This window comes from Trypanosoma brucei, chromosome 7, assembly GCF_000210295.1.
Source record: "Trypanosoma brucei gambiense DAL972 chromosome 7, complete sequence".
Classification (NCBI taxonomy): Eukaryota; Euglenozoa; class Kinetoplastea; order Trypanosomatida; family Trypanosomatidae; genus Trypanosoma; species Trypanosoma brucei.
In genome coordinates, this window is record NC_026740.1 from 1399220 (window position 1) to 1419092 (window position 19873).

The following is a 19873-nucleotide window of genomic DNA, read 5'->3' on the forward strand; positions in this document are numbered from 1 at the left end:
ATATTTCTTTATTTTTGCCAAAACAAAAAAAACCTGCTTTATATTTTGACAGCTTGTTGCACTTGCAAGGGTGAAGCACTTGTGCTTTCCGTACTTCACGGTAGGGGAAAGTTATAGGCAAAAGAAGCAACGCGGAAGGGGCTATTTTTCTCCCTTCGCGGTGAAGAGAAGGAAGGTAAAGGAGCAAACGGAAAAGCAGCCAAACTCAGAAGGAAAAAGCTTCAGGAAAGCCGTTGAGGCACGGAAGGTTAAAAAGAAACAACCCTATATTGGGCGGGTCAAGTGTATCTTGTAGAGGGTTTGGGTATTCACCAAGACTCTTGAGCTCAGTGCAGCGCCGCAGGTAGTGCGTTGGAGAGGGGTAATGCACGACGGGTCGCAGCAAGATGCGTCCCACGGAGCGACTGCAGTGAACAGTGGTGTGGTTCCGGATGGCCAGTGGAGGGTGGATGAAAATATCATTATCCGAGAGATACTTGCAATGAATACACTTGCCATGCAGAGGTGCGATACGGGGGCACTCGATGAATCAAGTAGTATTCTTACTGATGCCTACATGAAACTGCACAACGATACATCAACCGGTGAATCCCAGGGGTTAGACGCGGTACGTGCAACGACACTCAACAACCTTGGTGTTGTTGAATGCCACCGCGGGCAGCATCGACAGGCGCTAAGTCATTTTGAAGCCGCACGGCAGTTGGAGGAGGCGTGGAGTGCCGCCTCCCCTTCCGTGGCTTTGAACAGCTGTGCTGCATATAATGCACTTGGAATGTATGACAAAGCCACGGCTGCTGCAATGGAAACTATCAATATGTTGCGCAGGTTGTTTGCCCAACAAGAGTTTCGGGGATCGCCTACCGGTGAAGTTGCTTCTACCCCCGGTGGAAGCTGTGGCGCACAACCTCAGAGCGATGGGATGAATGTTGCCAGTTCCGACAACGCAGCACTGTGGGGTGCCGCTTGGCACAATTTGGCGGTTGCGCAAATCAACACGGCAAAGAGCAGCACTGATCTGAGTGAGTACACCAATGCTGCGGCTCTGTTCCAGAATGCTATGCGTGCGACGCAAGAGTTGTTAGGGTATGACCATCCGATGACAAAGAGTGTGACGGAGACCTACCGTGCGGTACGCAACGCGCTACGGACGCACGGCGTTTATAAACAACACCACACTCTCTTTACGGCACCTTTGAGGCCTGCGGACCCGCGTGATGAGGCGGATGATATGGAGCAGTATTTCAAGCAATGTGGCATCAAGTCGAGGAGACGGGCTTTGGAAAAGTATTACCGCGATTTGACCATCACGTTCTGTGGTGCTGTGACGAATGGAGTGAAACTCACTGAGCGGCTCGATCCCACTCCGTACCCCCTGGCAAAAGATGTGTCATTTCGCAGGAGTGGTCAAAAGGATTCACTGCGAATGTTGCGAGCAATACCGACGGGGAGCACTATTGAGAAAGCATGTCACCTGTACGGTAATCCACATCCTTTGCTATTTTCGTTACCGCCTGAGTACCGTGCAAGTGAGGTGGGGACTGCAAAGAGTATCCCAAAAGCTGCATCAGCTAATTCCTTTGCAAAAGTGCCTATGAAACCCAATGCTCTCGCAAGCTCCAGAAGACCACAACCGAAGCGTGAGCAGATATTTAACGAGGGGCAAAGGAGAATGCAAATTCAGTCGAATATGCCAAAGCAGCAGCAGCGCCAAATCGGTCCGCCATCGACTGTGGTGAACTATTCACGCGCACTACAGGAAACCCCGGGAGCTGCGCCAACTATTCCTCAGATTACCCCTCTGAGTTACAAAGCGAGCATCGATGAGCACTGGCAACCACCAGTTAATCAAACTCCGGCACCTGTGAATTACAACTGGTCCGTTCAACAGCAGGCACCAAATACTGTCCCAACTGCTCCGCTTGTTTACCAACAGACACCAGTTAATCAGGGTCAAGCACCTTTGAATCACAACTGGTCCGCTCAACAGCAGGCACCAAACGTTGTTCCAACGGCTCCGCTTGTTTACCAGCAGGCACCAGTTGATCAAACTCCGGCGCCTGTGAATCACAACCGGGCTGTTCAGCAGCAGGCACCAAACACTGTTCCAACTGCTCCGCTTGTTTACCAACAGACACCAGTTAATCAGGGTCAAGCACCTTTGAATCACAACTGGTCCGCTCAACAGCAGGCACCAAACGTTGTTCCAACTGCTCCACTTGTTTACCAACAGGCACCAGTTAGTCAGGGTCAAGCGCCTGCCGTGGCCAGTCAACCCCCCCTGAACCAGATGCCGAACGTTTCTCAAGGAGAATCATTTGATCACCAGCAAGGGATGAGTGGACGACAGGAACCTTTGCGCCAGCAAGAACAGCAGATGCTGGCCTCATGCCGCCGGCAAGCTCCCGCTGGCCTTGGCCAGGGAGCTGCAGCCGACCACCGTTCGCATCAGGAGTCGGTCTCTAATAATACCCTGGTAGTTGGTGGACAGGAAGAAAAAAAGAAGAAGGACCATGTGCAACCTGTTCCCGCTGCACCCGCGGCTGTTCCTGCTGGGCCCGCGGTCAGTGAGGCTTCGAAGCCTGCAGCGGCGGTTCGAGGGCCCCTTCCACCCCTGAAATCACCACCAGGTGGTCGTGTGATAGCAAAGGCTGAGACATCCGATGGAGTTGAGGGAATCGTTAGTGCGCCACGCAAAGCTTCGTCCGGAGGACAAACAGCGACATATGATGCACGGAGAGCCTACGAGCAAATAAAGTACATTCTACTGGCCGACCCACCGGCCGAGGCTTCCCGGAGAAAATCTAAGCAAGACCGTAGCAAAAAGGATTCTGTGCCTGCAAATGTGCCCCAACAGGAATGTGGCCCCTGGACCGATAACGCAGCACCCGCAGCCGGGGAGTCACCAACGGAGCATAAGCCTCACCGTCTATTTGATGCTTTATGGGTTTCGGGCGGGGGCCCAGCTGACCAGGCCCCGCTGCGCGTAGTTGGGAAGCCCAGCTACTTTGTGTCATCCGTCCTTGACATGCGCCAGGGTCAGGCGGAATTCCCTGAGGAGGTGATGCAGATGGTGGCGGAAAATAGTCGTTCCTCTTGTTCCGATGTGGAGGAAAGACATTCTCAGACGATGGGGCCCGCGCAACACTCATGCACTGACGCTGGAATACCCACACAGGATCAGTCATGAAAGGGTACTGATCAAGATTTACGAGCGTGTATGTGTGCCACGTGCGAGTTAGATGTATAGTTGAACATGTGGTTTTCTCACCTACTGGTTATCAGGGAACAGGAGGAAGAGAGACGAGAAAAGAGAGTGTAGAACCCAGGCGGAATCCGGATGTGTAGAGTTTTTTTTATCCAACCCCCTTCTACAATCCCCAATTGTGACATTTTTGGATATGCAATGTTCAATTCTGTTGTACTTTTCGTGGGATATACCCCCCTTTCCGGACTGAATCCTCTTCCTGAAGATTGTTGACTTTGTTTCTCTGGTTTCCTGCTTTGTTCTCAGCAATGGGGGAACTTGTTCCGCTATTTTGCCATGTATGGTTCCGGCGGGGAGACCACAGCTGCTATTCACATTATTGCTATTCGTTCCGTTTTCCTTTTCATCTCTGTATGTTTTTTTTTTCCTGACCCACTTAACGTATCTGTCCAACATACAGATGGGCTCGAGTGAGTGCACGATCTCAGTTAAAGGACAAGAGGGACGGGATATGTTAGTGGTGGCGGCTGTGAGCTAGCTGAGCTTAATTGGACCACTGTAAGGTGTCCATGTGGTGTGGGGTGTCGCAGTGGAATTTATAGTGGCTGAGCCGGTGTTAGTTTTGGGATGCCTTCTTCGCTTTCCATTTTCTTACCTGCGTTCCATCGACTATTGCAGGTGATTTTTTTGTTACTGTATTCATTGCCGTTACTTGTTGTCGTAGTACATCACCGTATTTGCGCACCGTAGTCGCCACTCTAGACGTTGTGTGCCACAAAGTTTGCCATGCATGGAACTGATGTACAATATGATATGTACGTTGTGCGTATATGCCGTAGGCTGCGGGATGAATTGTTTGGGCCGTTACTTAGCTTTGTGTAGTGGCAGTATTTCTGTTGTTGTTCCCACTGGTAGCTATGTTTTATTCACTGTCTTCTCTACTGTGACCAAGTTCTTGCCACGGACTCTTGAGGTTCATCCTCGCCGTTTTGTCGAATACGCTTCCACACCGCTGATCATCTCCGTATATCTTCCCTCCTTTTTATACATTTTTTTGTATGGAATGACCATTCGAATCCGATATCAAAAAGAGTGAAACTAAAAAAAAAAAAAGTTTTGCATTACTTCAATTAATAAGTACACATTACACCCAACGTCATGACCGGTGGGGAGTTGGATGTGGTTAACCGCATTCACAGGGAGCAACGCAACCGAAACGCATTTTGCATGTGGTGGATTGGCATGATTAACAACTTCCACTACTGCTTGGTGCTAAGTGGTTCCCTGAGTCTTGCTGAGGGATATGGAATGAGACAATACGTTGCACTGATTACGTGGGCGAATGTGTTCTTCGGAATTGTGGCCCGTATTATTAATGCATTGGTTCTCTCACTACTGTCGTTCAACATCCGCGTGACAGTAACGTATTTTATGGGGCTGTTGGCAATTTTCTTGGTGAGCTTCGCTTATGACATCGGTGGACACAACAACGTTGCTGCTTTTGTTGTACTACTCATCGGTGTCGTCTTCATTGGTACTGCGAGTAGCTACGGGGAGTCCGTGTTTCTTGGATATATGGAGCGGTTACCGTCCAAGCAGGTCGGTGCGTGGTCCTCCGGGACGGGCCTGTCGGGCGTTGCTGCCTCTCTTATTTATCTCGGACTGACACACGCTGGTTTTTCAAACTCCTCTATCTTCCTCATGAGCACACCGTTTCTTGCGATGTACTGGGCATTTTACTTTTTCGGCCTTAAACTGCCCGTTGAAACGCGGGAGGGTGGGTACAAAGCAATGGTGAACTGGAAGGGCACGCCGTGGAGGTCCATCACTCCGGTGCCTCATAATAAGATGCCCGAATGCTTGAAGGAGATGCGACAGGAACAATGTTTGGCAACTGAGGGGTACGAAGATGGCGTGTACTCTGAGCAAGACGGAGACGACTCGCACCGGTCGCAAACCTTCAACGAGTATACTTGGCCTATTTTGAAGTCGATGCACAAGTTTACATTGTGGAACAACTTCAACCTTGCCAGTGTGTACATTGCGGAGTACGCTGTTCAGTTCATGGCACCTTTCTGTTTCCCTTGCAAGCAACTGAAGGAGAGCAAGAGCTTCTGGATAAAGAATGCGTTCGTATTGACACAGTTCTGCTATCAGTTTGGTGTTTTGATTTCTCGCAGCAGTCTTGTGTGCGTTCGCATTCGGCAGGTGTGGATTTTGACTGTTATTCAAGTGATTAACGCTGTCGCATGGTTTGTGGAAGCAAAGGTACACTTCCTGGAGGACCCCGACGATGAGAAGCGGCAGCTTGCATTCACTTTCATTTTGTTTGCGTGGATGGTTTTTGTGGGGCTTTTGGGTGGGGCCTCTTATGTGAATGTCTTCTACAACATACTTGAGGAGACGAAGGAGGCTCAGAATGCTGAGATTGCTGAATTCGTTGCTTGGCGCGGGAGGAAGAGGGCACCTGGGCTATCAAGTGAGCGCGTTTTTAACGATACAGAGTTTGGGGAGCCTTTGGGCTCAGAAGAGGAGGAAGCCACCATTATACGAGACTGTGTTGCTCACATTACCGCCGAGTGGAAAACAAAGCGTGACATGGCCATGAACATCGGTGCCCTTTACGTTACTGTTGGCATCACGCTTGGATCCCTCCTTGATCTCTTTTTTACGGTGGTCGTACTGCGCGGTGGTGGTTGCAGTTAGCGTCTCTGCTACCATTGTGGTCTCACACTCTCTCTTGTAAGCTTTTTTCTTTGTTTTCTTTAATTAATTAATGTACCTCCCCCTCTTTGTTTGAATCCGGGTCATGGGAAGTGTCTTTCCCCTAGATAATCCGTTTTCTCGTTTGTGTGGCACTAGCACACACAAGATATGCCTTTTCAGCGGACTTTAAACAGCTGACATCGTTTTCATTTCTGAGGGTTAATACGATACAAAGTCGGGAGGTAGGCGCATGAGTAAACAGTTTTGAAGGAAAAAAAACTGAACGAGCGCGAGTAAAACATGATAAAGCTAAAAAGGAGGTGTTACGGTAGTAAAGCAAAGAAAAATAGAAAGTGCGATGTTGGTAGAAAAGGGAAACAAACGTGGGTGCCGCGGGAGAATTTTGTTGCATGATACCGTTATCCCACATCTGTTTCCCATATATTTTTCATAGTTTCGTTGAAACCCTTCGTGCTATGCCACTTTTAATGCCCCCTCATGCTTTTCATAACTATAAATCGTAAGAAAATTCGGAAGGGCGAGTGTCCCTCTCATTTATTTATTGAAGCAAGCCATTGTTACACAAGAACTAAACCTTCACTACCTTCTCGCAATCTTTCTGCACCAACTCATTCATTTTTCTGAATGCATTGTGGAATCACGTGCTAATCTAACTAGTAGCGTTTCCGGGCTCACTAACACTGTCGTTTTGGTACCTTACTGTCGGTGGTAGAAGCAGTGATATTTTAAAAAATCGGTTATATCTTGCTTCTTGACGTTGATTATCCATGTGTCTCAACCTCCACGGGTAGAGCGAGCGTTCGGGCCGTTTCACCACCGTTTATTATTGTTTTTTTGTTGGGAATCTTTTTCTGCTTTCGTTGTCGTTGCATTACGGAGGTGTTTGTTTCTTGGGGGAATTTACTACATGCTGGATGCTCCTGTTTATACCCCAACGTGCTAGGCTTTTTTTCTTCGCTTTTTTGATTTTTGTGCGGCATCTTTGCTACGCAATAAGGTTACAAGTGCTTCGATGAGCATAGGACGTGCTTGGGTAAGTAAATTTCATCTTCAAAGTTATCTACGACATTCTTGGTGTTGTTTACCGGCACTGAAATCTTTCACCGCCAACTAGCAGACTTGAAGATGGCACACGGACGAGTTATTGAGTGGTTCTACGACTCCCTTCCCTCCTGTGTAGGTTTGTGGGATCACACAGGTCGTTCCGATGGCGAATGTGACGTGCTGCAGCGGTCTTCGTGTTCGCTGTGTGACTCACGGCGGCACTTGTTGAGAACTATTCCCAAGGCATATAAATCCTACAAGGATCTTAAACATGGGGACCTCACGGAGGAACCAACTGATGCGGCGGAACGACATGTCACCGCCATACGGATTATCCTGCAAGTGGGCTACAACAAATATGCTCTCGATGTGCCTAGCGGCCATGTGCTTACGGTTTCTGCTTTCTTGGATGATCTGTGCTGTCAGCTGCTATTAGCGATGGCCGGGGGAAGGTATGATATGGATGATGACGTAGCCGTGTGGTGGGAGTTTCTGGAGGACGCTGTTGAGGCGTTGGGTATGCACGCTGTGTTGGGAATTGGTGGGGATGGAAGTACGCCCCTGCTGCGTCCCCTCATAACCACACAGTGCTCTCCACATTCTGCTCGCGGTGCGTCGGAACACGAAGCAGGATGTTTGTTTCCACTGAGAAGGTGGATCGCGGTCGTGCGGCATATTTGCAGAACCGTGGACGGAGTGGTGCACCTTCCTAGTTGTGACGCTGCTCATAGTGGTGGCCCAAATGCAGGTGACACGCGGGATGCAGGAGGGAAGGGGACTACGGGGATGCTCCTGAATGGGGCCAACCCGCTGGACTCGTTGCTTTCAGCTGTTAAGTTACTTTGCAGCTGCCTTTCTAACTCCTTCTTTTGTCACGTGCCGGCGGTGTGTGGCTTAGTGAGAGGGTCTCAGGCCGTGGCAAGCGGCGGAGATGCGCCGAAGACCGAAAGTAGCGCCCAGCATTTAATTAGGTTAGCTATACGCACCAATATAATTACTTCTTGTCGTCGACATGTTGCAACGGCGTTAGGTGACAGCAACTCTCCACCCGTTACCGATGAAGCACTGCGCGAAGGCCGCTGTTCAACACAAAGTGTGCTTGGGCAGCTGATTTTGCTCCGATGTACTCATGAAGAGGGCTGTGTAGGATCTGAGGGAGAAAAACGAGGAGGATGTTTCTGCTGGCTATTAGTTGCTTCATCGCTAGTTGGTGCTGCCTTTTGTGTCCTTGTGGATGAAGAAGGAAGTGTACCCTTACACACTGAGAGCTTTCTCCTGTGCTTTGTGCAGGTTGCTATTGAGGAGTGGAAGCGGAAACTGCAGCGGTATTCGCTGGGTGGAACGGAGGGTTTGGAGCTGCTAACACATCTGTTTCGTCGCATTGTGTATCAGTTGCAGTTGGGACGACTTGTTGACATCTTTGGCCGCTCAGCTGCTCTCGTGCCACGCATTTTGTCACGACAGTACGTTCTCGCCAGCACATTAGTTCTACCCAATACCGTTGGCAACATTAACGACGGTAGTGGGTCAGCTGCGGCCGTTACCAGCTGGTTACTGGACCACGCGATTCGACGCTGGAATTCTCATCCTTCCCTTTTACTTCCCTGTTGGTGTCGCCGTGGCGACGCGGTTAATGTTGTGCGTGACGCTCCGCACGACGACGAAGGTGCGTTAGGGGATGAATTACTTATACGTACTGTGTTAACCGGGCAGCACGGTGACCACTATTTTTTGCGTACCTTCGTAGACCACTGTGCTGCCGCTCGTCGCGGGCGACTCGGGAGTGGTGGGTCGTCCCCATTGGCCGAGATTCACTACTATAGCGTTATGTTGAATATCGTGAGGGACATGATGGCTGGAGATGCCATAAGTTTTTTAACAAAAAACGACTCTGACGCTAACAGCTCGACAACCGTCGGCAACGATGCTTTCCCACGATACGAATGCCTGAGGTTCTTCAACGATTGGATGGCAGTGATCCGCAAGGAACTCACGTGCTAACGGAAAGTTGCCGCATTTTTTTTCCGCGGTAACGATGGTTTTTGAGGGCCGCATTTATACTATCTCTTACTTCTTTGCCTGTGCCCGTGTTTTTTTATTTACCCTAATTTTTTTTCCTTTACTTTCCATTTTCTCGCTTTACCACTTCTCTCATACCAGATCCACCATTTCCCCGTATGCTCTTCCAATTGTCTCTGTCTTTTTTGAGGGCACCACCCCCTTTATTAACATCTTTGCTGCTTTTGTGCTTTATTATTTTTCTTTCCCCCTCTCGCTCACACACGCACACACACGACCAACTGGAACCAGGCTGTTTTGTTTACCACTCCTGGTGGTATATGTTTGTCTGCTGCTGCGGGAGTGCTTCACATCGTTGGTTCTAACTACTTCGTTCCGTAACGGCGAAGGGGAGGGTAGGGGAGGATCAAAGGTTAATCGGTACAACGTGTGAAAGTCAGAGCCAAACTTAGGCGGCCAAAAGGGCGGGAGGTGGCAGAATAGCAGTGGGGCAACAAAGTAAGGGAGTTAAGTGCCGCCGTGGATTTGGAGGAGGAAGAGGAAGGGGAACTTTCTCTCCGTAGTGAAGTTATATTTTTCTAGCTTTTCTCGATTTGTGCTTTTGACGTGTTGCACAACCGTGGAAAGGGGAGCAGAGGGACTGAGACCAGAGTGGGAAAGGGGTGCTTTTTGAGTACGGTAGAGGTTTCGAAGTCTAGTTGAAGTTGCGAGTGAGGGTTGTAAAATAAAAATAAATAAATCACGAAGCGGTGAAGCTCGTTGGACCTCTTTGCGCATCCCCGTGGGTTGATGCTTCGGCACGCGTTGAAACTTTTTTGCTGCGGTGTACCGCTAAACTCTCGCGTTGGTATATTTCCGCTTCACCTTGATCCACCCACTGTACAGCACAGGGAACTCTTCCGGCTGCTCGTGGGTGACATTGGGAAGGGATGCAGTCCCCCCAGAAGCGGTGGAAACACGGCAGAAATCCCGTGGTACTTCGAAGGTCTTGCGGGGAGTCTGCAGAAGAGTAGATGTGTGCCTTTTGAGCACCTTATATTGGTTCCCAACACACGTTTCCCCGTCGAGCTTCGGCTCTCAGCCCATATTGCGGCATTAACGTCACTTGTGACGCGTGGGCTTCCCCGCGTGCACGTTGATTTCACCGCACTTGAGAACCCAGATGATGATATGCTCTGTGTGTACGAATTAACTCAGAGATATAAGAATAGTACTCTTGTGCATTGGCTGCAGGATGCTCAGGAGATGCAAAAGTGGGCCTACTTCGGCGATGTGAAACACCGTGTTCCGCTCTTACTCTTGCAAACCGTGAGCATTCCTGTCACCGCTGTGGGTAAAGCAGGCGACGCCCGAATGCTTGAAAAGATCAGCGCCAACAGCGAGGGCATCTCGAATATGCCGGGGGAAGCCGCGGAGCACTCCAAAAAGGAGTGTGGGAGTGTGGGTGGTGAACCACCGCGGAACAGTGATAATTCCGCTAATGGCAGCAAGGTAAGTAGTGAGTACCCATCGGATGGTTGGATAAATGAGGGTGGTGGCGAAGAGGAAGTTGAAATAAGCCCGGCGTATCAATGTTACCCGAGGGCACTGTGGCTCGCCAATTCGGACGATACTCCGTTACACCTTGAAGCTGTGGACGAGGGTGACCACGAAATCAACAACGCAAAGGATGACTGTGACGAGGGTGCCGTTACTATTAGAGCAAACCCCAGTTCACAAGCGGAGGGGGACCCTCACGCCGTGAGCACACGACGTTTTTTCAGTGCCCTCAGCGCCACCCACGATCGTGCGTTGTGTGCGGTGCAGGTGGGCCGGAAGATTCATGACCTTGTGAAGGAACTCTGTCTAACTCCGAGTCACTCTCAAAAACCACACGAAGGTTTCAGTACTGCGCCGATGCCGCAACCCCGCGTTGAGGTTTATTCCGTTCCTCGGTGCTGTGGGGCCGACGTAAGGCAAGCGCTATGGGAACGGGAGGTGGATCCTTCGGCACTGCTGACGGAGCCTGTAAATCATTACATCAATAGTCATGGTCTATACCGTGATTATCGTAAGGATGTTTTCCCCAAGATGACATACATTTTACACAGTATACCCTCGAGCAACCGTACTGAGAACAAGATACGTAAAGGAAGGTTGCCGAATATTGGGTTCACTTCTGTTCTCTCCTTTCCGGGGATAATCCCCCGGCTTGAATTGCACTATGACAAGAACAACAGCTTGGCATGTGATTTGTACGAAAAGTTGAGCATATTTAGCACACCTGAGGGTATGGAACCGGATCTCATTGTTCCCATTGGTGGTGATGGTTACATGATGCATTGCATCAGGAATAACTGGAGTCGATTCCTACCCTTTTTTGGAGTGAATGCTGGACATGTAGGTTACCTTCTGAACGACCCCTCCACCGTCGAGGAGCTTCTCACTGCACCCCTGAAGCTGCACACTACAACCATGCTTTACTGCTTGGCTGAGAGGGAGGATGCACTTAGCGGGGAGAAAGTCCTTCTTTCCGAGCTTGCCTTCAACGATGCGTGGGTTGAGCGTTCGAGTGGACAGACAGCACTCATCCGTATTCTTATCAATGGCGAGGAGCGGATTCATCGATTACGCGGTGATGGAGTGCTGGTGTCCACAGCGGCTGGAAGTACGGCTTACTGTCGCGCACTCGGTGCTTCTCCAGTTCCTGTCGGCGCACCCCTGATCCAAGTGGTTGGGAGTAATGTAGTGTCACCTGCTCAATGGAGGCCTACGCACCTGCACCAGGAGGATCAGGTGGAACTGGAGGTGATTGACAGCGCCAAGCGACCTTGTCGGTGCTTCGTGGATTCCGTTGATGTCGGGAATGTCACGCGCTTGCAGGTGCGTTCGAGCAGGGCAGCCGGAGTTGTAATTGCTTTTGCGTGTAGTTGCGATCTCCAGCAGAAGCTGTACGAAATGCAGTTCCCCGCGAACATGTGAGCGGCTGACATTTGCAGCAACGCGAAACGATGATAATGATGATTTGTACGAAATCCAAAACGAAACCTGTAGAGCGGATAAAAAGTCACGTGTGATTTGCATTGGCCTTACTGTACGTTTGCTCCTTTACTTTGTAGCTATTCGCTTTCTCGTTGATGAGTGTGAGAGTTGCACAGGTTGGTGGACATGAGTGTTTTTGTGTGGTTGTCGAGGGTAATGTGGTGACGAGGTAAACAAGGCAATGGAGCAAAGCTTGCTGGGGAGTGGTGGTGGATGGATTCCGTTTACTCTCTTTTGCATCTTTTTGGTGGGGTCTTTTTCGTTGTTGTTTCGCTGTGTGCCGCGGTGGAGTTCCTTTCCGTTTGCAAAACGGCGCATATTTCATATCGGTGATATCATGGTAAAGGTCACATAGATTAGATAAGTGCATCTTTTCCCTCCGGGCCTTAATTGTTCAATTTTGTATAAAAAGGCTCTATCTTCCTTTTGCTGATGGTCGGTCCCGCAAGGAGGTGATAGAACGATCGCCCATGTATCTGTGCGCGCACTCGGATGATTGTGGTGTGTAAGAGCGGGCGCAGCGTCGACGGGCTCGTCTGCTCGTTCCGTAGGATGTGATTACAATCTTTTCTTGCCCTTGTTATTTATGCCGATTTTAGTTGTGGCCGTTTCAAGCTGTCTTCCCTCCCTCGAACATCCCAAACTTCTTCTATTTTTTTCTTTTCTTACCAGTGCTAGAGTGTACCAAGGGACCGTTCTGGTCGTACGGGGAGAAAGGCGTGGAGTTTGCCACTCTAGCGCAAGGATATAGGTTCAGTTAAGCAACAAAACTGAAATAGAAGGTTTCCGGAGAGGTATCAGAAAAAAAATTATTAATAACAGAGATTAAAGTGCGAACGGTTGCAGACAGGCAATAAGAGGTCGAACCAACGGAAAGACAACAAGTTCATATGCAACACACCGAGGCGCAGTCACAGCAGATTTTGCCGCGTAGTGGGCGGGGTGGCGAATGTTTCGCAGATACACACACTCAAGTTGACGATGGGGCAAGTGTGGTTTTTCCTGCCACTGGTGGTTTATGCAGTCAATCTCAAACCCCCCAGGCTCCGCGTAGGAGGCCTCGTGTCATCACAGCACAAGACCTCGACGAGGCCCTTTTGCAAGCGATTGAGGGTAAGATCACCCGAAAAAATGCATGGGTTTCAAAAGATGCAAGTAACCTACTCGATGGGATCACTCAAACCGTTGAGAGCACTTTGGACTCCAATAGTACCGTGGACGAGTACACCAGTTTCGCAAAAGTTGCCACCGTTGTGGAGGGATGCTCAAAGGTGTGGACAAGCCGCGTGGACAGCACATATCAGCGTTCAAATCAGATGGTACGCCGCCTGCTGAGGAACGAGGATGAGGGCCACGGAAGCGATGAAGAGAACAAAGAGGAGGGCGACGGAGAGGGTGGAGCCCCTAGCACAAGCGCTGCGGCCGAACGTAGAAGGAGGGCTGCACAACGTAAAGGTCAGACTGTTCGCACCATCGCATTTGATTTATCTGAGATCAACCTAGATCGAAAAGCGCGATTGGCACTTGTACGCACTGGTGTAAGTGCACAGTTTCGTGCAATAACAGAAAAATTTGACCAAGGAAATGCACAGGGGTTGCTAGTGCACAACACCCCGATCGGCGGTGCGGGGAACCTTATTCTCGATGTGGATTACGTACGAGAACCGGATGGTGACTACACAGCCGACTGCGGAAGGCACTCTGGTCAATCAGATAAAGTTAAACGTGAGCCAGATGAAGGCGAGAACATCAACACTACGGCACGAGGGTTCGCCGACGGAGGAATTGAGGATGGGGTTGATGAAGGGCTCGGGATCACTCTTGACCTTCCACCCTTCACGGCATCACATATGCAATCCAATGCGGAGAAAAGCTCACTTTTTGTTTGTGGCGGGGGCCACCTAGTTGGGGACGGTGCTGGCAGTGCTGTCAGTACAAACGATCGTAGCGGTGAAGGTGCAAGAGTTAGTTCTAGTAGTTTTTCCACTGATCCCAACGCCTCAGGCCGACCTTCACTGACGGTGCCGTCCCTGCTGGCAGTACCCCATACCGTGCAGGGGAACCCGGACGTGTTGCCCGACGACGCGACGCGCGTAGCCACGAATGAGCAGGATGGCAATGAAGAGCACGATTACCAAGATGGTGGCTGGTTTGATGGTATGGATGGTGCTGACGCCGATTACGGTTTACACGATGGTGGTGAAAGTATCGACCAGGATCGCTATACGGCTGACAACGATAGAGGGGAAGAAAGCAACCCTGAGTTGTCCCCAGAGCGTGTTGCTTTGGAAGCTCGTCGCTTGGTTTCGGGCGTTACTGATCTCAACATCATGGACAATCGTCTGCGTAATAAACAACTCGCACTTGAGGTGGATGACCCCAGTGGGTGGGTTCCAATGGCTGAGCCCGTGAGCAATCCCATGTTTGGGGCCAGAGCACGCAAGAACTCAACGATCATGATGACTCTGCGCAAGCAACACCATTTCCTTGGGCCCAGCGTGGCCCAATCTTCCATATCCACCCAATCCTTGAAACGCTTGAAACGTGAAGCTGCGGTTTTTGACTTACCGGGTGAGCTGGAAGCCGTTTCGGCGACGGCTTCTCGTCGGTCTGCGGGGACAAAGGAAAAATCTACAAAAGGAGATGATTGCATTCATCTTCCACCTGTGTTTGCGCTGCTAGAGGACAGCGGCGTGGACAATTCGGCGTTAAAGCAAAGCACTTCCGAAGGAAAAAACATGAGTGCACTTGGGAAGGAGTTGCTGCTAGGAAGGGATTCTAGCGCAATAAAACCGTACCTGCAGACGTCTGTGGAGCTGACTAAGGCGCAGGAAGCTGGCTTGTTGGTGCGGGAAAACCCTGTGCCGGGCGTGACCGTTCCATCGTATCTTCCCTATCCCATAACAGTACCAGTTTTTTTTCAACCGTTTTCAACGCCGCTTTCGCAGTGGAACCTCCTTCGCAAGTCGGCAACGGGAAGCACTATACATCATTATAACAATACCACTAGCTACGGCTACGCAGACGAGGATGCAGATGGTAACGGGGCTGGCGACATGCCAGCGGAATTCTTTCACGGTGGTGTTGATTCCGACAACGACTATGGCGATGTGGGGACCTACGACGGTTTCAACGACAGTACCAGGGATGACACCTTAGACAATCCACTAAAGCTTGCACAAGCACAAATATTCGCCAGCCTTGATCAAGCTGATTTGATACGTTCAAGTACCGCACTAACAACGTTGAGCGGCAATAGCGCACGTCCCAGCAGCATGAATGTGAGTGACGTTGCCGACATAGATCCAGACACAGTCGTGAAAGTATTGCATGCGCCGGAGGCTATGCTTCCTACGCAGGTAGATGTTGTGTTGTTGAGAAAGATTATGTGGGCTTCGCTGACCGGAGCTGCAGGGTGCGAAGTAACTGGGCAGCAGGAGTCACAACGCGTGTCGAGGCGAAAGCGTGGTCGCGTGGCGGGAACAGAAGGGCCCACCCAGAAAGAAGATAATCAGGGTTCCGATGACGGGGTGAAGAAGGTACGGTTTAGTGAAGTTGTGCTTCAGCTACTACCGCAAGTTAGCACTGTGTCTGCCACAGGTGCCCTCTCACCGGCCTTTTTCTTCTTTTCTTTGTTGTTTCTTGCCAATGAACACGGACTTCTCATTGAGAGTATCCCAACACTGGACGACCTAGTTATTCATGTTCCGCCGCAACGGGGGGACGCATCAGAGACCATGGTGAATGCAGACTAGGGTAGGTACGTCCACAGAATTCGTGTGCTCACATACGTATGAGCGTAGAAGTGTGCGTGTTGCTTGCGTTGATGTATTCCCATTCTTCTTAGTGTGGTATGTGTGCGTGTGGGAAAAAGTGAGGAGGGGGGCGGCGCAGAAGGAAAAAGAAGTGACACAATTGCAGGGGGTATATCATTGTCTTATGTGTGCACATGTATTCAACTCCAGTTCCCTTCTTCTGGTTTCCACCTAATTTAAGGTTCATGCGCACATACTCTTGAATCCGGTAATTTGCCCTTGCTGTTCTCCAGTTTCGAGGGTGCAATGGATTAAAAGTGTGCGTAAATGAATGAGGCGTTATGCACTTTTGTGTTTTAGAGAAGAATGGCGGCGGGCGCGCACTGTGTATAGAGTGCACTGCGGACCAAAGCCAGGGTAGCAGGTGGTTGTCATGTTTGTTCGTCTGTTTGTTTCATAGTTTTTATGATTTCCCCCCCGTGTCTTGGTCCCTTACTCCGTTGTTTTTTGTCGAATTTGTACTGTGTTGCCCGGGGTGAGCTGTGCTCTGTTTTTGTACCAGTGCGGTGCGGTTTCGCTTCCCAGGTTACAATTTTTGGTGTCGCTTTTTATTCCTCTCCCTTTTGTGACTGAACGCTTTGTACCATTAGGAGGCTGCCACAAAGTAATGGTCTGCGACTGTTCCACAAACTGACTTCACAAGAAGGCATATTTGGCATAGGTAACGGGGCAATCTTCACTTGCCGTGGGAGCGTTGGCAGACGCATATATTTTTTTCGTTTATTCACTTGAGCGATACAAGGGAAAGGAGGAGAGGGGGGAGGGGAAGGTACATCTGGAGGAAGCGGCTCAATATCGAAGAGGGGAAGCTACTCTCGAGAGGGAAGAATCTCTGCTCCGAAGTAGCTGCCGCAGTAGAGGGCTCAGGTGTTTTTTGTCTTTTGCTGGGAAGGCCTTGAAATGGCCTTTTCACTTCCAAAAAAATATTACCTTATCGTGCACGATGCCATCCGAAAGGTGTTGGGGAATGACGCTGAGATTTCTGCTTTCGTAACGTCCCAAGGGAAGTTTCAGTGTCACATGCTCGTAAACTCTACGACTACCGACCCCGATCTCTCCAACACAGTCACTGGCAACCCGGTGGGTGGTAGTGCAGGCAACGCGGACAAAAAGGGGGAAGTGTGTGGTTTTGTGAAGGACTTCGCCGCGAGGCTACAGCGCTGCCTCGGGGTTTGCGACATTGTTGCGTGCCGTCGGCGGCTTGATATTGTTTTCATGGACCGTGAGGTGCTGCGTCTTGCACTGGGAGCGCCAAGGAGAGCCATCAATAACTTACGGCACCCTTGCGAGATAAACGAGGAACCCGACTGGACACGGCGGAACCGCCTGCGGATATCCCTAGGCTTTGACGAGGACCTTTTCATTGGGGTGTGTGATTTGAAAATTGCCCTCGCCGCCCGCCTCATGGAGAGATGGGTGTATGACAAGTATTGCAAGGGCAATGTTGGTAAACTGAAGGGTGAGTCCGCAAAGCGGCTGCTATGGGAGAGACAGAGACATCTCTATCCGCCTGTAACATACTGGCAAGCGCACGGTTATCTACTATCACAGGAGTACCCATGCGACCACCACATCACTCTCGTAGGGACAATTGCGCAAAATTTTGCCAAATACTACGGTGAATTTCCCCTTGACAATCCGTATTGCCCTGGGGAGGACCTCAACACAATTGGCTGCGTGCAGGAACTTTGCCGAGCATGGAAACAGTTGCCGGTAGATGAGGGCGGAGCGGAGGTGTTGTTGAAACTTGGTGTGGAGCCTCCGGTTACACAATAGTATTGTTCCAAGCATCACAATTGTTCTTGTGGTTACCATGTTGGGGGGATGTTGCTGGTCCCTTCGCACATTGAGTTGTTCTTTGGTGTCGCAAGGAGATCACCATCCTATCCTTCTTTTTTTTCTTATACCTTCCTGCCATGTTTGGGCATACTTCTCCCCTTGAAATTTCAAAAAATAATTAGGCCTAGAGTAGTGCTCCATCCCTTCTTCAGCGTGAAGATTATTTACTGCTTTTTTTTTTCTGCTTTTTAGGGTAACAGAAGAGCATGGTGGTGGGTGGTGATCGCTCTAGCGGTGAGAAGGGAGGCGCCGGTGACGGTCATAGCGACAGCGATTGTTCTTCCCCTTCTTCCACATCCACTTCTTTATCGTCAAAATTACCATGTGCACCTGCGGCCCAACAGTCTGATGAATTCACTGATGTTCCAACCTCTCGGGAGAGTACAACAGGGGCGATTTCATCCTCTGAGCGTTCGCGGCGACTCGCCCTCTTCGGCAGTCGGGCCTTAGCGGCAGGCTCAAAAGGGCACCACATTGCTGGACCATCTTCTTCAACCACCTCACCGGTGACTGCGGTGACATCTTGCTCACGTGCCGACCAGAGACAAGGAGTGTCTCCTTACGGTGCGCGACGGGGTGATATTTCGGCTTTTGTTCGTCCAAGTAGTGAAGTTTCATCGCAGGGTAAGTATTTGGTTGTTGGCGATGGGATGATGGCACCCTTCATGGCTTTGTGCCTTCGTGTCCATGGTCTCGAATGTGACCTGGCGCATCATATCAGCAGTAATGACGCCGATCGCGGAACAGTTGTGTTGACACCCTCGCTAACGCAGGTAATGGGTGATGTGCTGAACGTCAGTGTTCCAAGCGGCAGCGTTGTTGGACGTATCCTCACCTTTGATCATGTTGGAAACGACATGTGTGATATCGACCTTAATGAGTTTCGTGAAAAGGGCGAAAGCCCCACATTTTTCTGCTGTGATAGGCTAAAGTTGGAGCGTGCACTTCTCTCACTGTGCGAGGTCGGGGTGCACAGCTGCCACGTGTTGCCGAAGCCGCTTATTGACCGTGGTGGGCTTGAAGCGCTGGACTCGGGAGGTGTTCGCGTTCGCTTTGCGAGCGGCCATCATCAGGACTATCTGGGCCTTATATGCACGGGGCGTAGCCAGGAGCGTGTACCTGAGCTGACGATCACTAACGAGGAGCTTCAGTTGCGTGCAGAAAACGCCGAAAAGTTCCGTGAAGCACAAGCAAAGGCAGTGCGATGGTTGGAGATGTGTGTACCTCCGTTACCTGAGTTGGGTCGGTTTGAGAAGCGTTTCACCCCTGGCTCTCAGGAGATTGTTGAGCTTCTCACTCCTCGTGATGCGAAGATGACTGTGCGTCCGACTATGATGGCAACGAAGTTGTTCTACAATGTGACCATTACTATACCTGACAGCACACCGGACCCACGGTTGAAGAGTAGTAGCACAAAGCAATTCTGGGATGACGTAGTTATGCACTGGACGTCCGGTATACCTGGATATGTTTCACACACGATGTTCCGTCCAATTATGACACACATGCAGCAACACTTCACGAAGAGTAGTGCGCTCGTGTATCGCACTCCGCTCTTCCTTATGCCGCACTGGTCGGAGGGTGGTGGGAGGGTTATTAAAGTTGCGCACGCGGCTCATGGCGCAGCTTTTGACGCAGTTGATGTCGCCGATGCACAAGGCTTCACAGACTGCTTCTGCCTTGCGCGTACAATTGCCGAAGGAAATGATGTCCAGCAGTTCCTGCGTGATAGGCGGCTGCAGGTGATGGAGGAACTTGATCACCACGCGACGCTGCTTAACTACGGTGTGCGGGAACGAGGTCAGGTTGCCTACATGAGTTCCAGATTTGCCATGAAAGTATTACGACGTTACAAGAAAAACTGGAGAAGCATTCTTCAAAACTATGTGACACTGATGCCCAAGATAGTGAAGTGAATTTTATGCATGCTCGGCTGGATCGAATAAAGGTGGGAAGAGTTAAGGCCTGGCAGATATGTTCCTGTGGAGGGGAGGAAATATGCAGGTATTGTGTGTGTATGTGCAGGGTATTGGGCTAAGAGAGTGGGGCAAGCGACTAATGGACCACCATAGGTCAGGAGGAAGAGGAGGGGAACACCACCTGGTGCTTCGTGTATCCTGACCGTAACGGGGAGCCGGGGGAGGTTCTCACCCTACTACCCTTGAACACGCTTACCAAAATTGTATGTATGCGTGCAGACTTA

At 50.4% G+C, this 19873-nt stretch overlaps 12 protein-coding genes across 12 annotated transcripts; 9 read left to right on the plus strand and 3 right to left on the minus strand.

The window, feature by feature from the left end:
• Positions 1 to 364: 364 nt before the first annotated feature.
• Positions 365 to 3187, plus strand: TbgDal_VII5780 (hypothetical protein, conserved; the record flags this gene model as incomplete). The annotated part of the gene is made up of 1 exon (XM_011776655.1): positions 365 to 3187. One exon carries the CDS (start codon positions 365 to 367, stop codon positions 3185 to 3187), a length of 2823 nt encoding a protein of 940 aa, XP_011774957.1.
• Positions 3188 to 3268: 81 nt separating this feature from the next.
• On the minus strand, positions 3269 to 3661 carry TbgDal_VII5790 (hypothetical protein, unlikely; the record flags this gene model as incomplete). Its single annotated transcript, XM_011776656.1, has 1 exon — positions 3269 to 3661. The coding sequence occupies one exon, from the start codon at positions 3659 to 3661 to the stop codon at positions 3269 to 3271; it is 393 nt and encodes a 130-aa protein (XP_011774958.1).
• Positions 3662 to 3995: 334 nt separating this feature from the next.
• Positions 3996 to 4301, plus strand: TbgDal_VII5800 (hypothetical protein, unlikely; the record flags this gene model as incomplete). The annotated part of the gene is made up of 1 exon (XM_011776657.1): positions 3996 to 4301. One exon carries the CDS (start codon positions 3996 to 3998, stop codon positions 4299 to 4301), a length of 306 nt encoding a protein of 101 aa, XP_011774959.1.
• Positions 4302 to 4363: 62 nt separating this feature from the next.
• On the plus strand, positions 4364 to 5911 carry TbgDal_VII5810 (hypothetical protein, conserved; the record flags this gene model as incomplete). The annotated part of the gene is made up of 1 exon (XM_011776658.1): positions 4364 to 5911. The coding sequence occupies one exon, from the start codon at positions 4364 to 4366 to the stop codon at positions 5909 to 5911; it is 1548 nt and encodes a 515-aa protein (XP_011774960.1).
• Positions 5912 to 6032: 121 nt separating this feature from the next.
• TbgDal_VII5820 (hypothetical protein, unlikely) lies at positions 6033 to 6341 on the minus strand (the record flags this gene model as incomplete). The annotated part of the gene is made up of 1 exon (XM_011776659.1): positions 6033 to 6341. The coding sequence occupies one exon, from the start codon at positions 6339 to 6341 to the stop codon at positions 6033 to 6035; it is 309 nt and encodes a 102-aa protein (XP_011774961.1).
• Positions 6342 to 7057: 716 nt separating this feature from the next.
• On the plus strand, positions 7058 to 8977 carry TbgDal_VII5830 (T. brucei spp.-specific protein; the record flags this gene model as incomplete). The annotated part of the gene is made up of 1 exon (XM_011776660.1): positions 7058 to 8977. One exon carries the CDS (start codon positions 7058 to 7060, stop codon positions 8975 to 8977), a length of 1920 nt encoding a protein of 639 aa, XP_011774962.1.
• Positions 8978 to 9011: 34 nt separating this feature from the next.
• TbgDal_VII5840 (hypothetical protein, unlikely) lies at positions 9012 to 9428 on the plus strand (the record flags this gene model as incomplete). Its single annotated transcript, XM_011776661.1, has 1 exon — positions 9012 to 9428. One exon carries the CDS (start codon positions 9012 to 9014, stop codon positions 9426 to 9428), a length of 417 nt encoding a protein of 138 aa, XP_011774963.1.
• A 356-nt stretch (positions 9429 to 9784) lies between these two features.
• TbgDal_VII5850 (ATP-NAD kinase-like protein, putative) lies at positions 9785 to 11956 on the plus strand (the record flags this gene model as incomplete). Its single annotated transcript, XM_011776662.1, has 1 exon — positions 9785 to 11956. The coding sequence occupies one exon, from the start codon at positions 9785 to 9787 to the stop codon at positions 11954 to 11956; it is 2172 nt and encodes a 723-aa protein (XP_011774964.1).
• An 85-nt stretch (positions 11957 to 12041) lies between these two features.
• TbgDal_VII5860 (hypothetical protein, unlikely) lies at positions 12042 to 12386 on the minus strand (the record flags this gene model as incomplete). Its single annotated transcript, XM_011776663.1, has 1 exon — positions 12042 to 12386. One exon carries the CDS (start codon positions 12384 to 12386, stop codon positions 12042 to 12044), a length of 345 nt encoding a protein of 114 aa, XP_011774965.1.
• Positions 12387 to 12906: 520 nt separating this feature from the next.
• TbgDal_VII5870 (hypothetical protein, conserved) lies at positions 12907 to 15771 on the plus strand (the record flags this gene model as incomplete). Its single annotated transcript, XM_011776664.1, has 1 exon — positions 12907 to 15771. The coding sequence occupies one exon, from the start codon at positions 12907 to 12909 to the stop codon at positions 15769 to 15771; it is 2865 nt and encodes a 954-aa protein (XP_011774966.1).
• A 960-nt stretch (positions 15772 to 16731) lies between these two features.
• On the plus strand, positions 16732 to 17607 carry TbgDal_VII5880 (hypothetical protein, conserved; the record flags this gene model as incomplete). The annotated part of the gene is made up of 1 exon (XM_011776665.1): positions 16732 to 17607. One exon carries the CDS (start codon positions 16732 to 16734, stop codon positions 17605 to 17607), a length of 876 nt encoding a protein of 291 aa, XP_011774967.1.
• Positions 17608 to 17876: 269 nt separating this feature from the next.
• On the plus strand, positions 17877 to 19586 carry TbgDal_VII5890 (hypothetical protein, conserved; the record flags this gene model as incomplete). Its single annotated transcript, XM_011776666.1, has 1 exon — positions 17877 to 19586. The coding sequence occupies one exon, from the start codon at positions 17877 to 17879 to the stop codon at positions 19584 to 19586; it is 1710 nt and encodes a 569-aa protein (XP_011774968.1).
• Between the last annotated feature and the right edge of the window lie 287 nt (positions 19587 to 19873).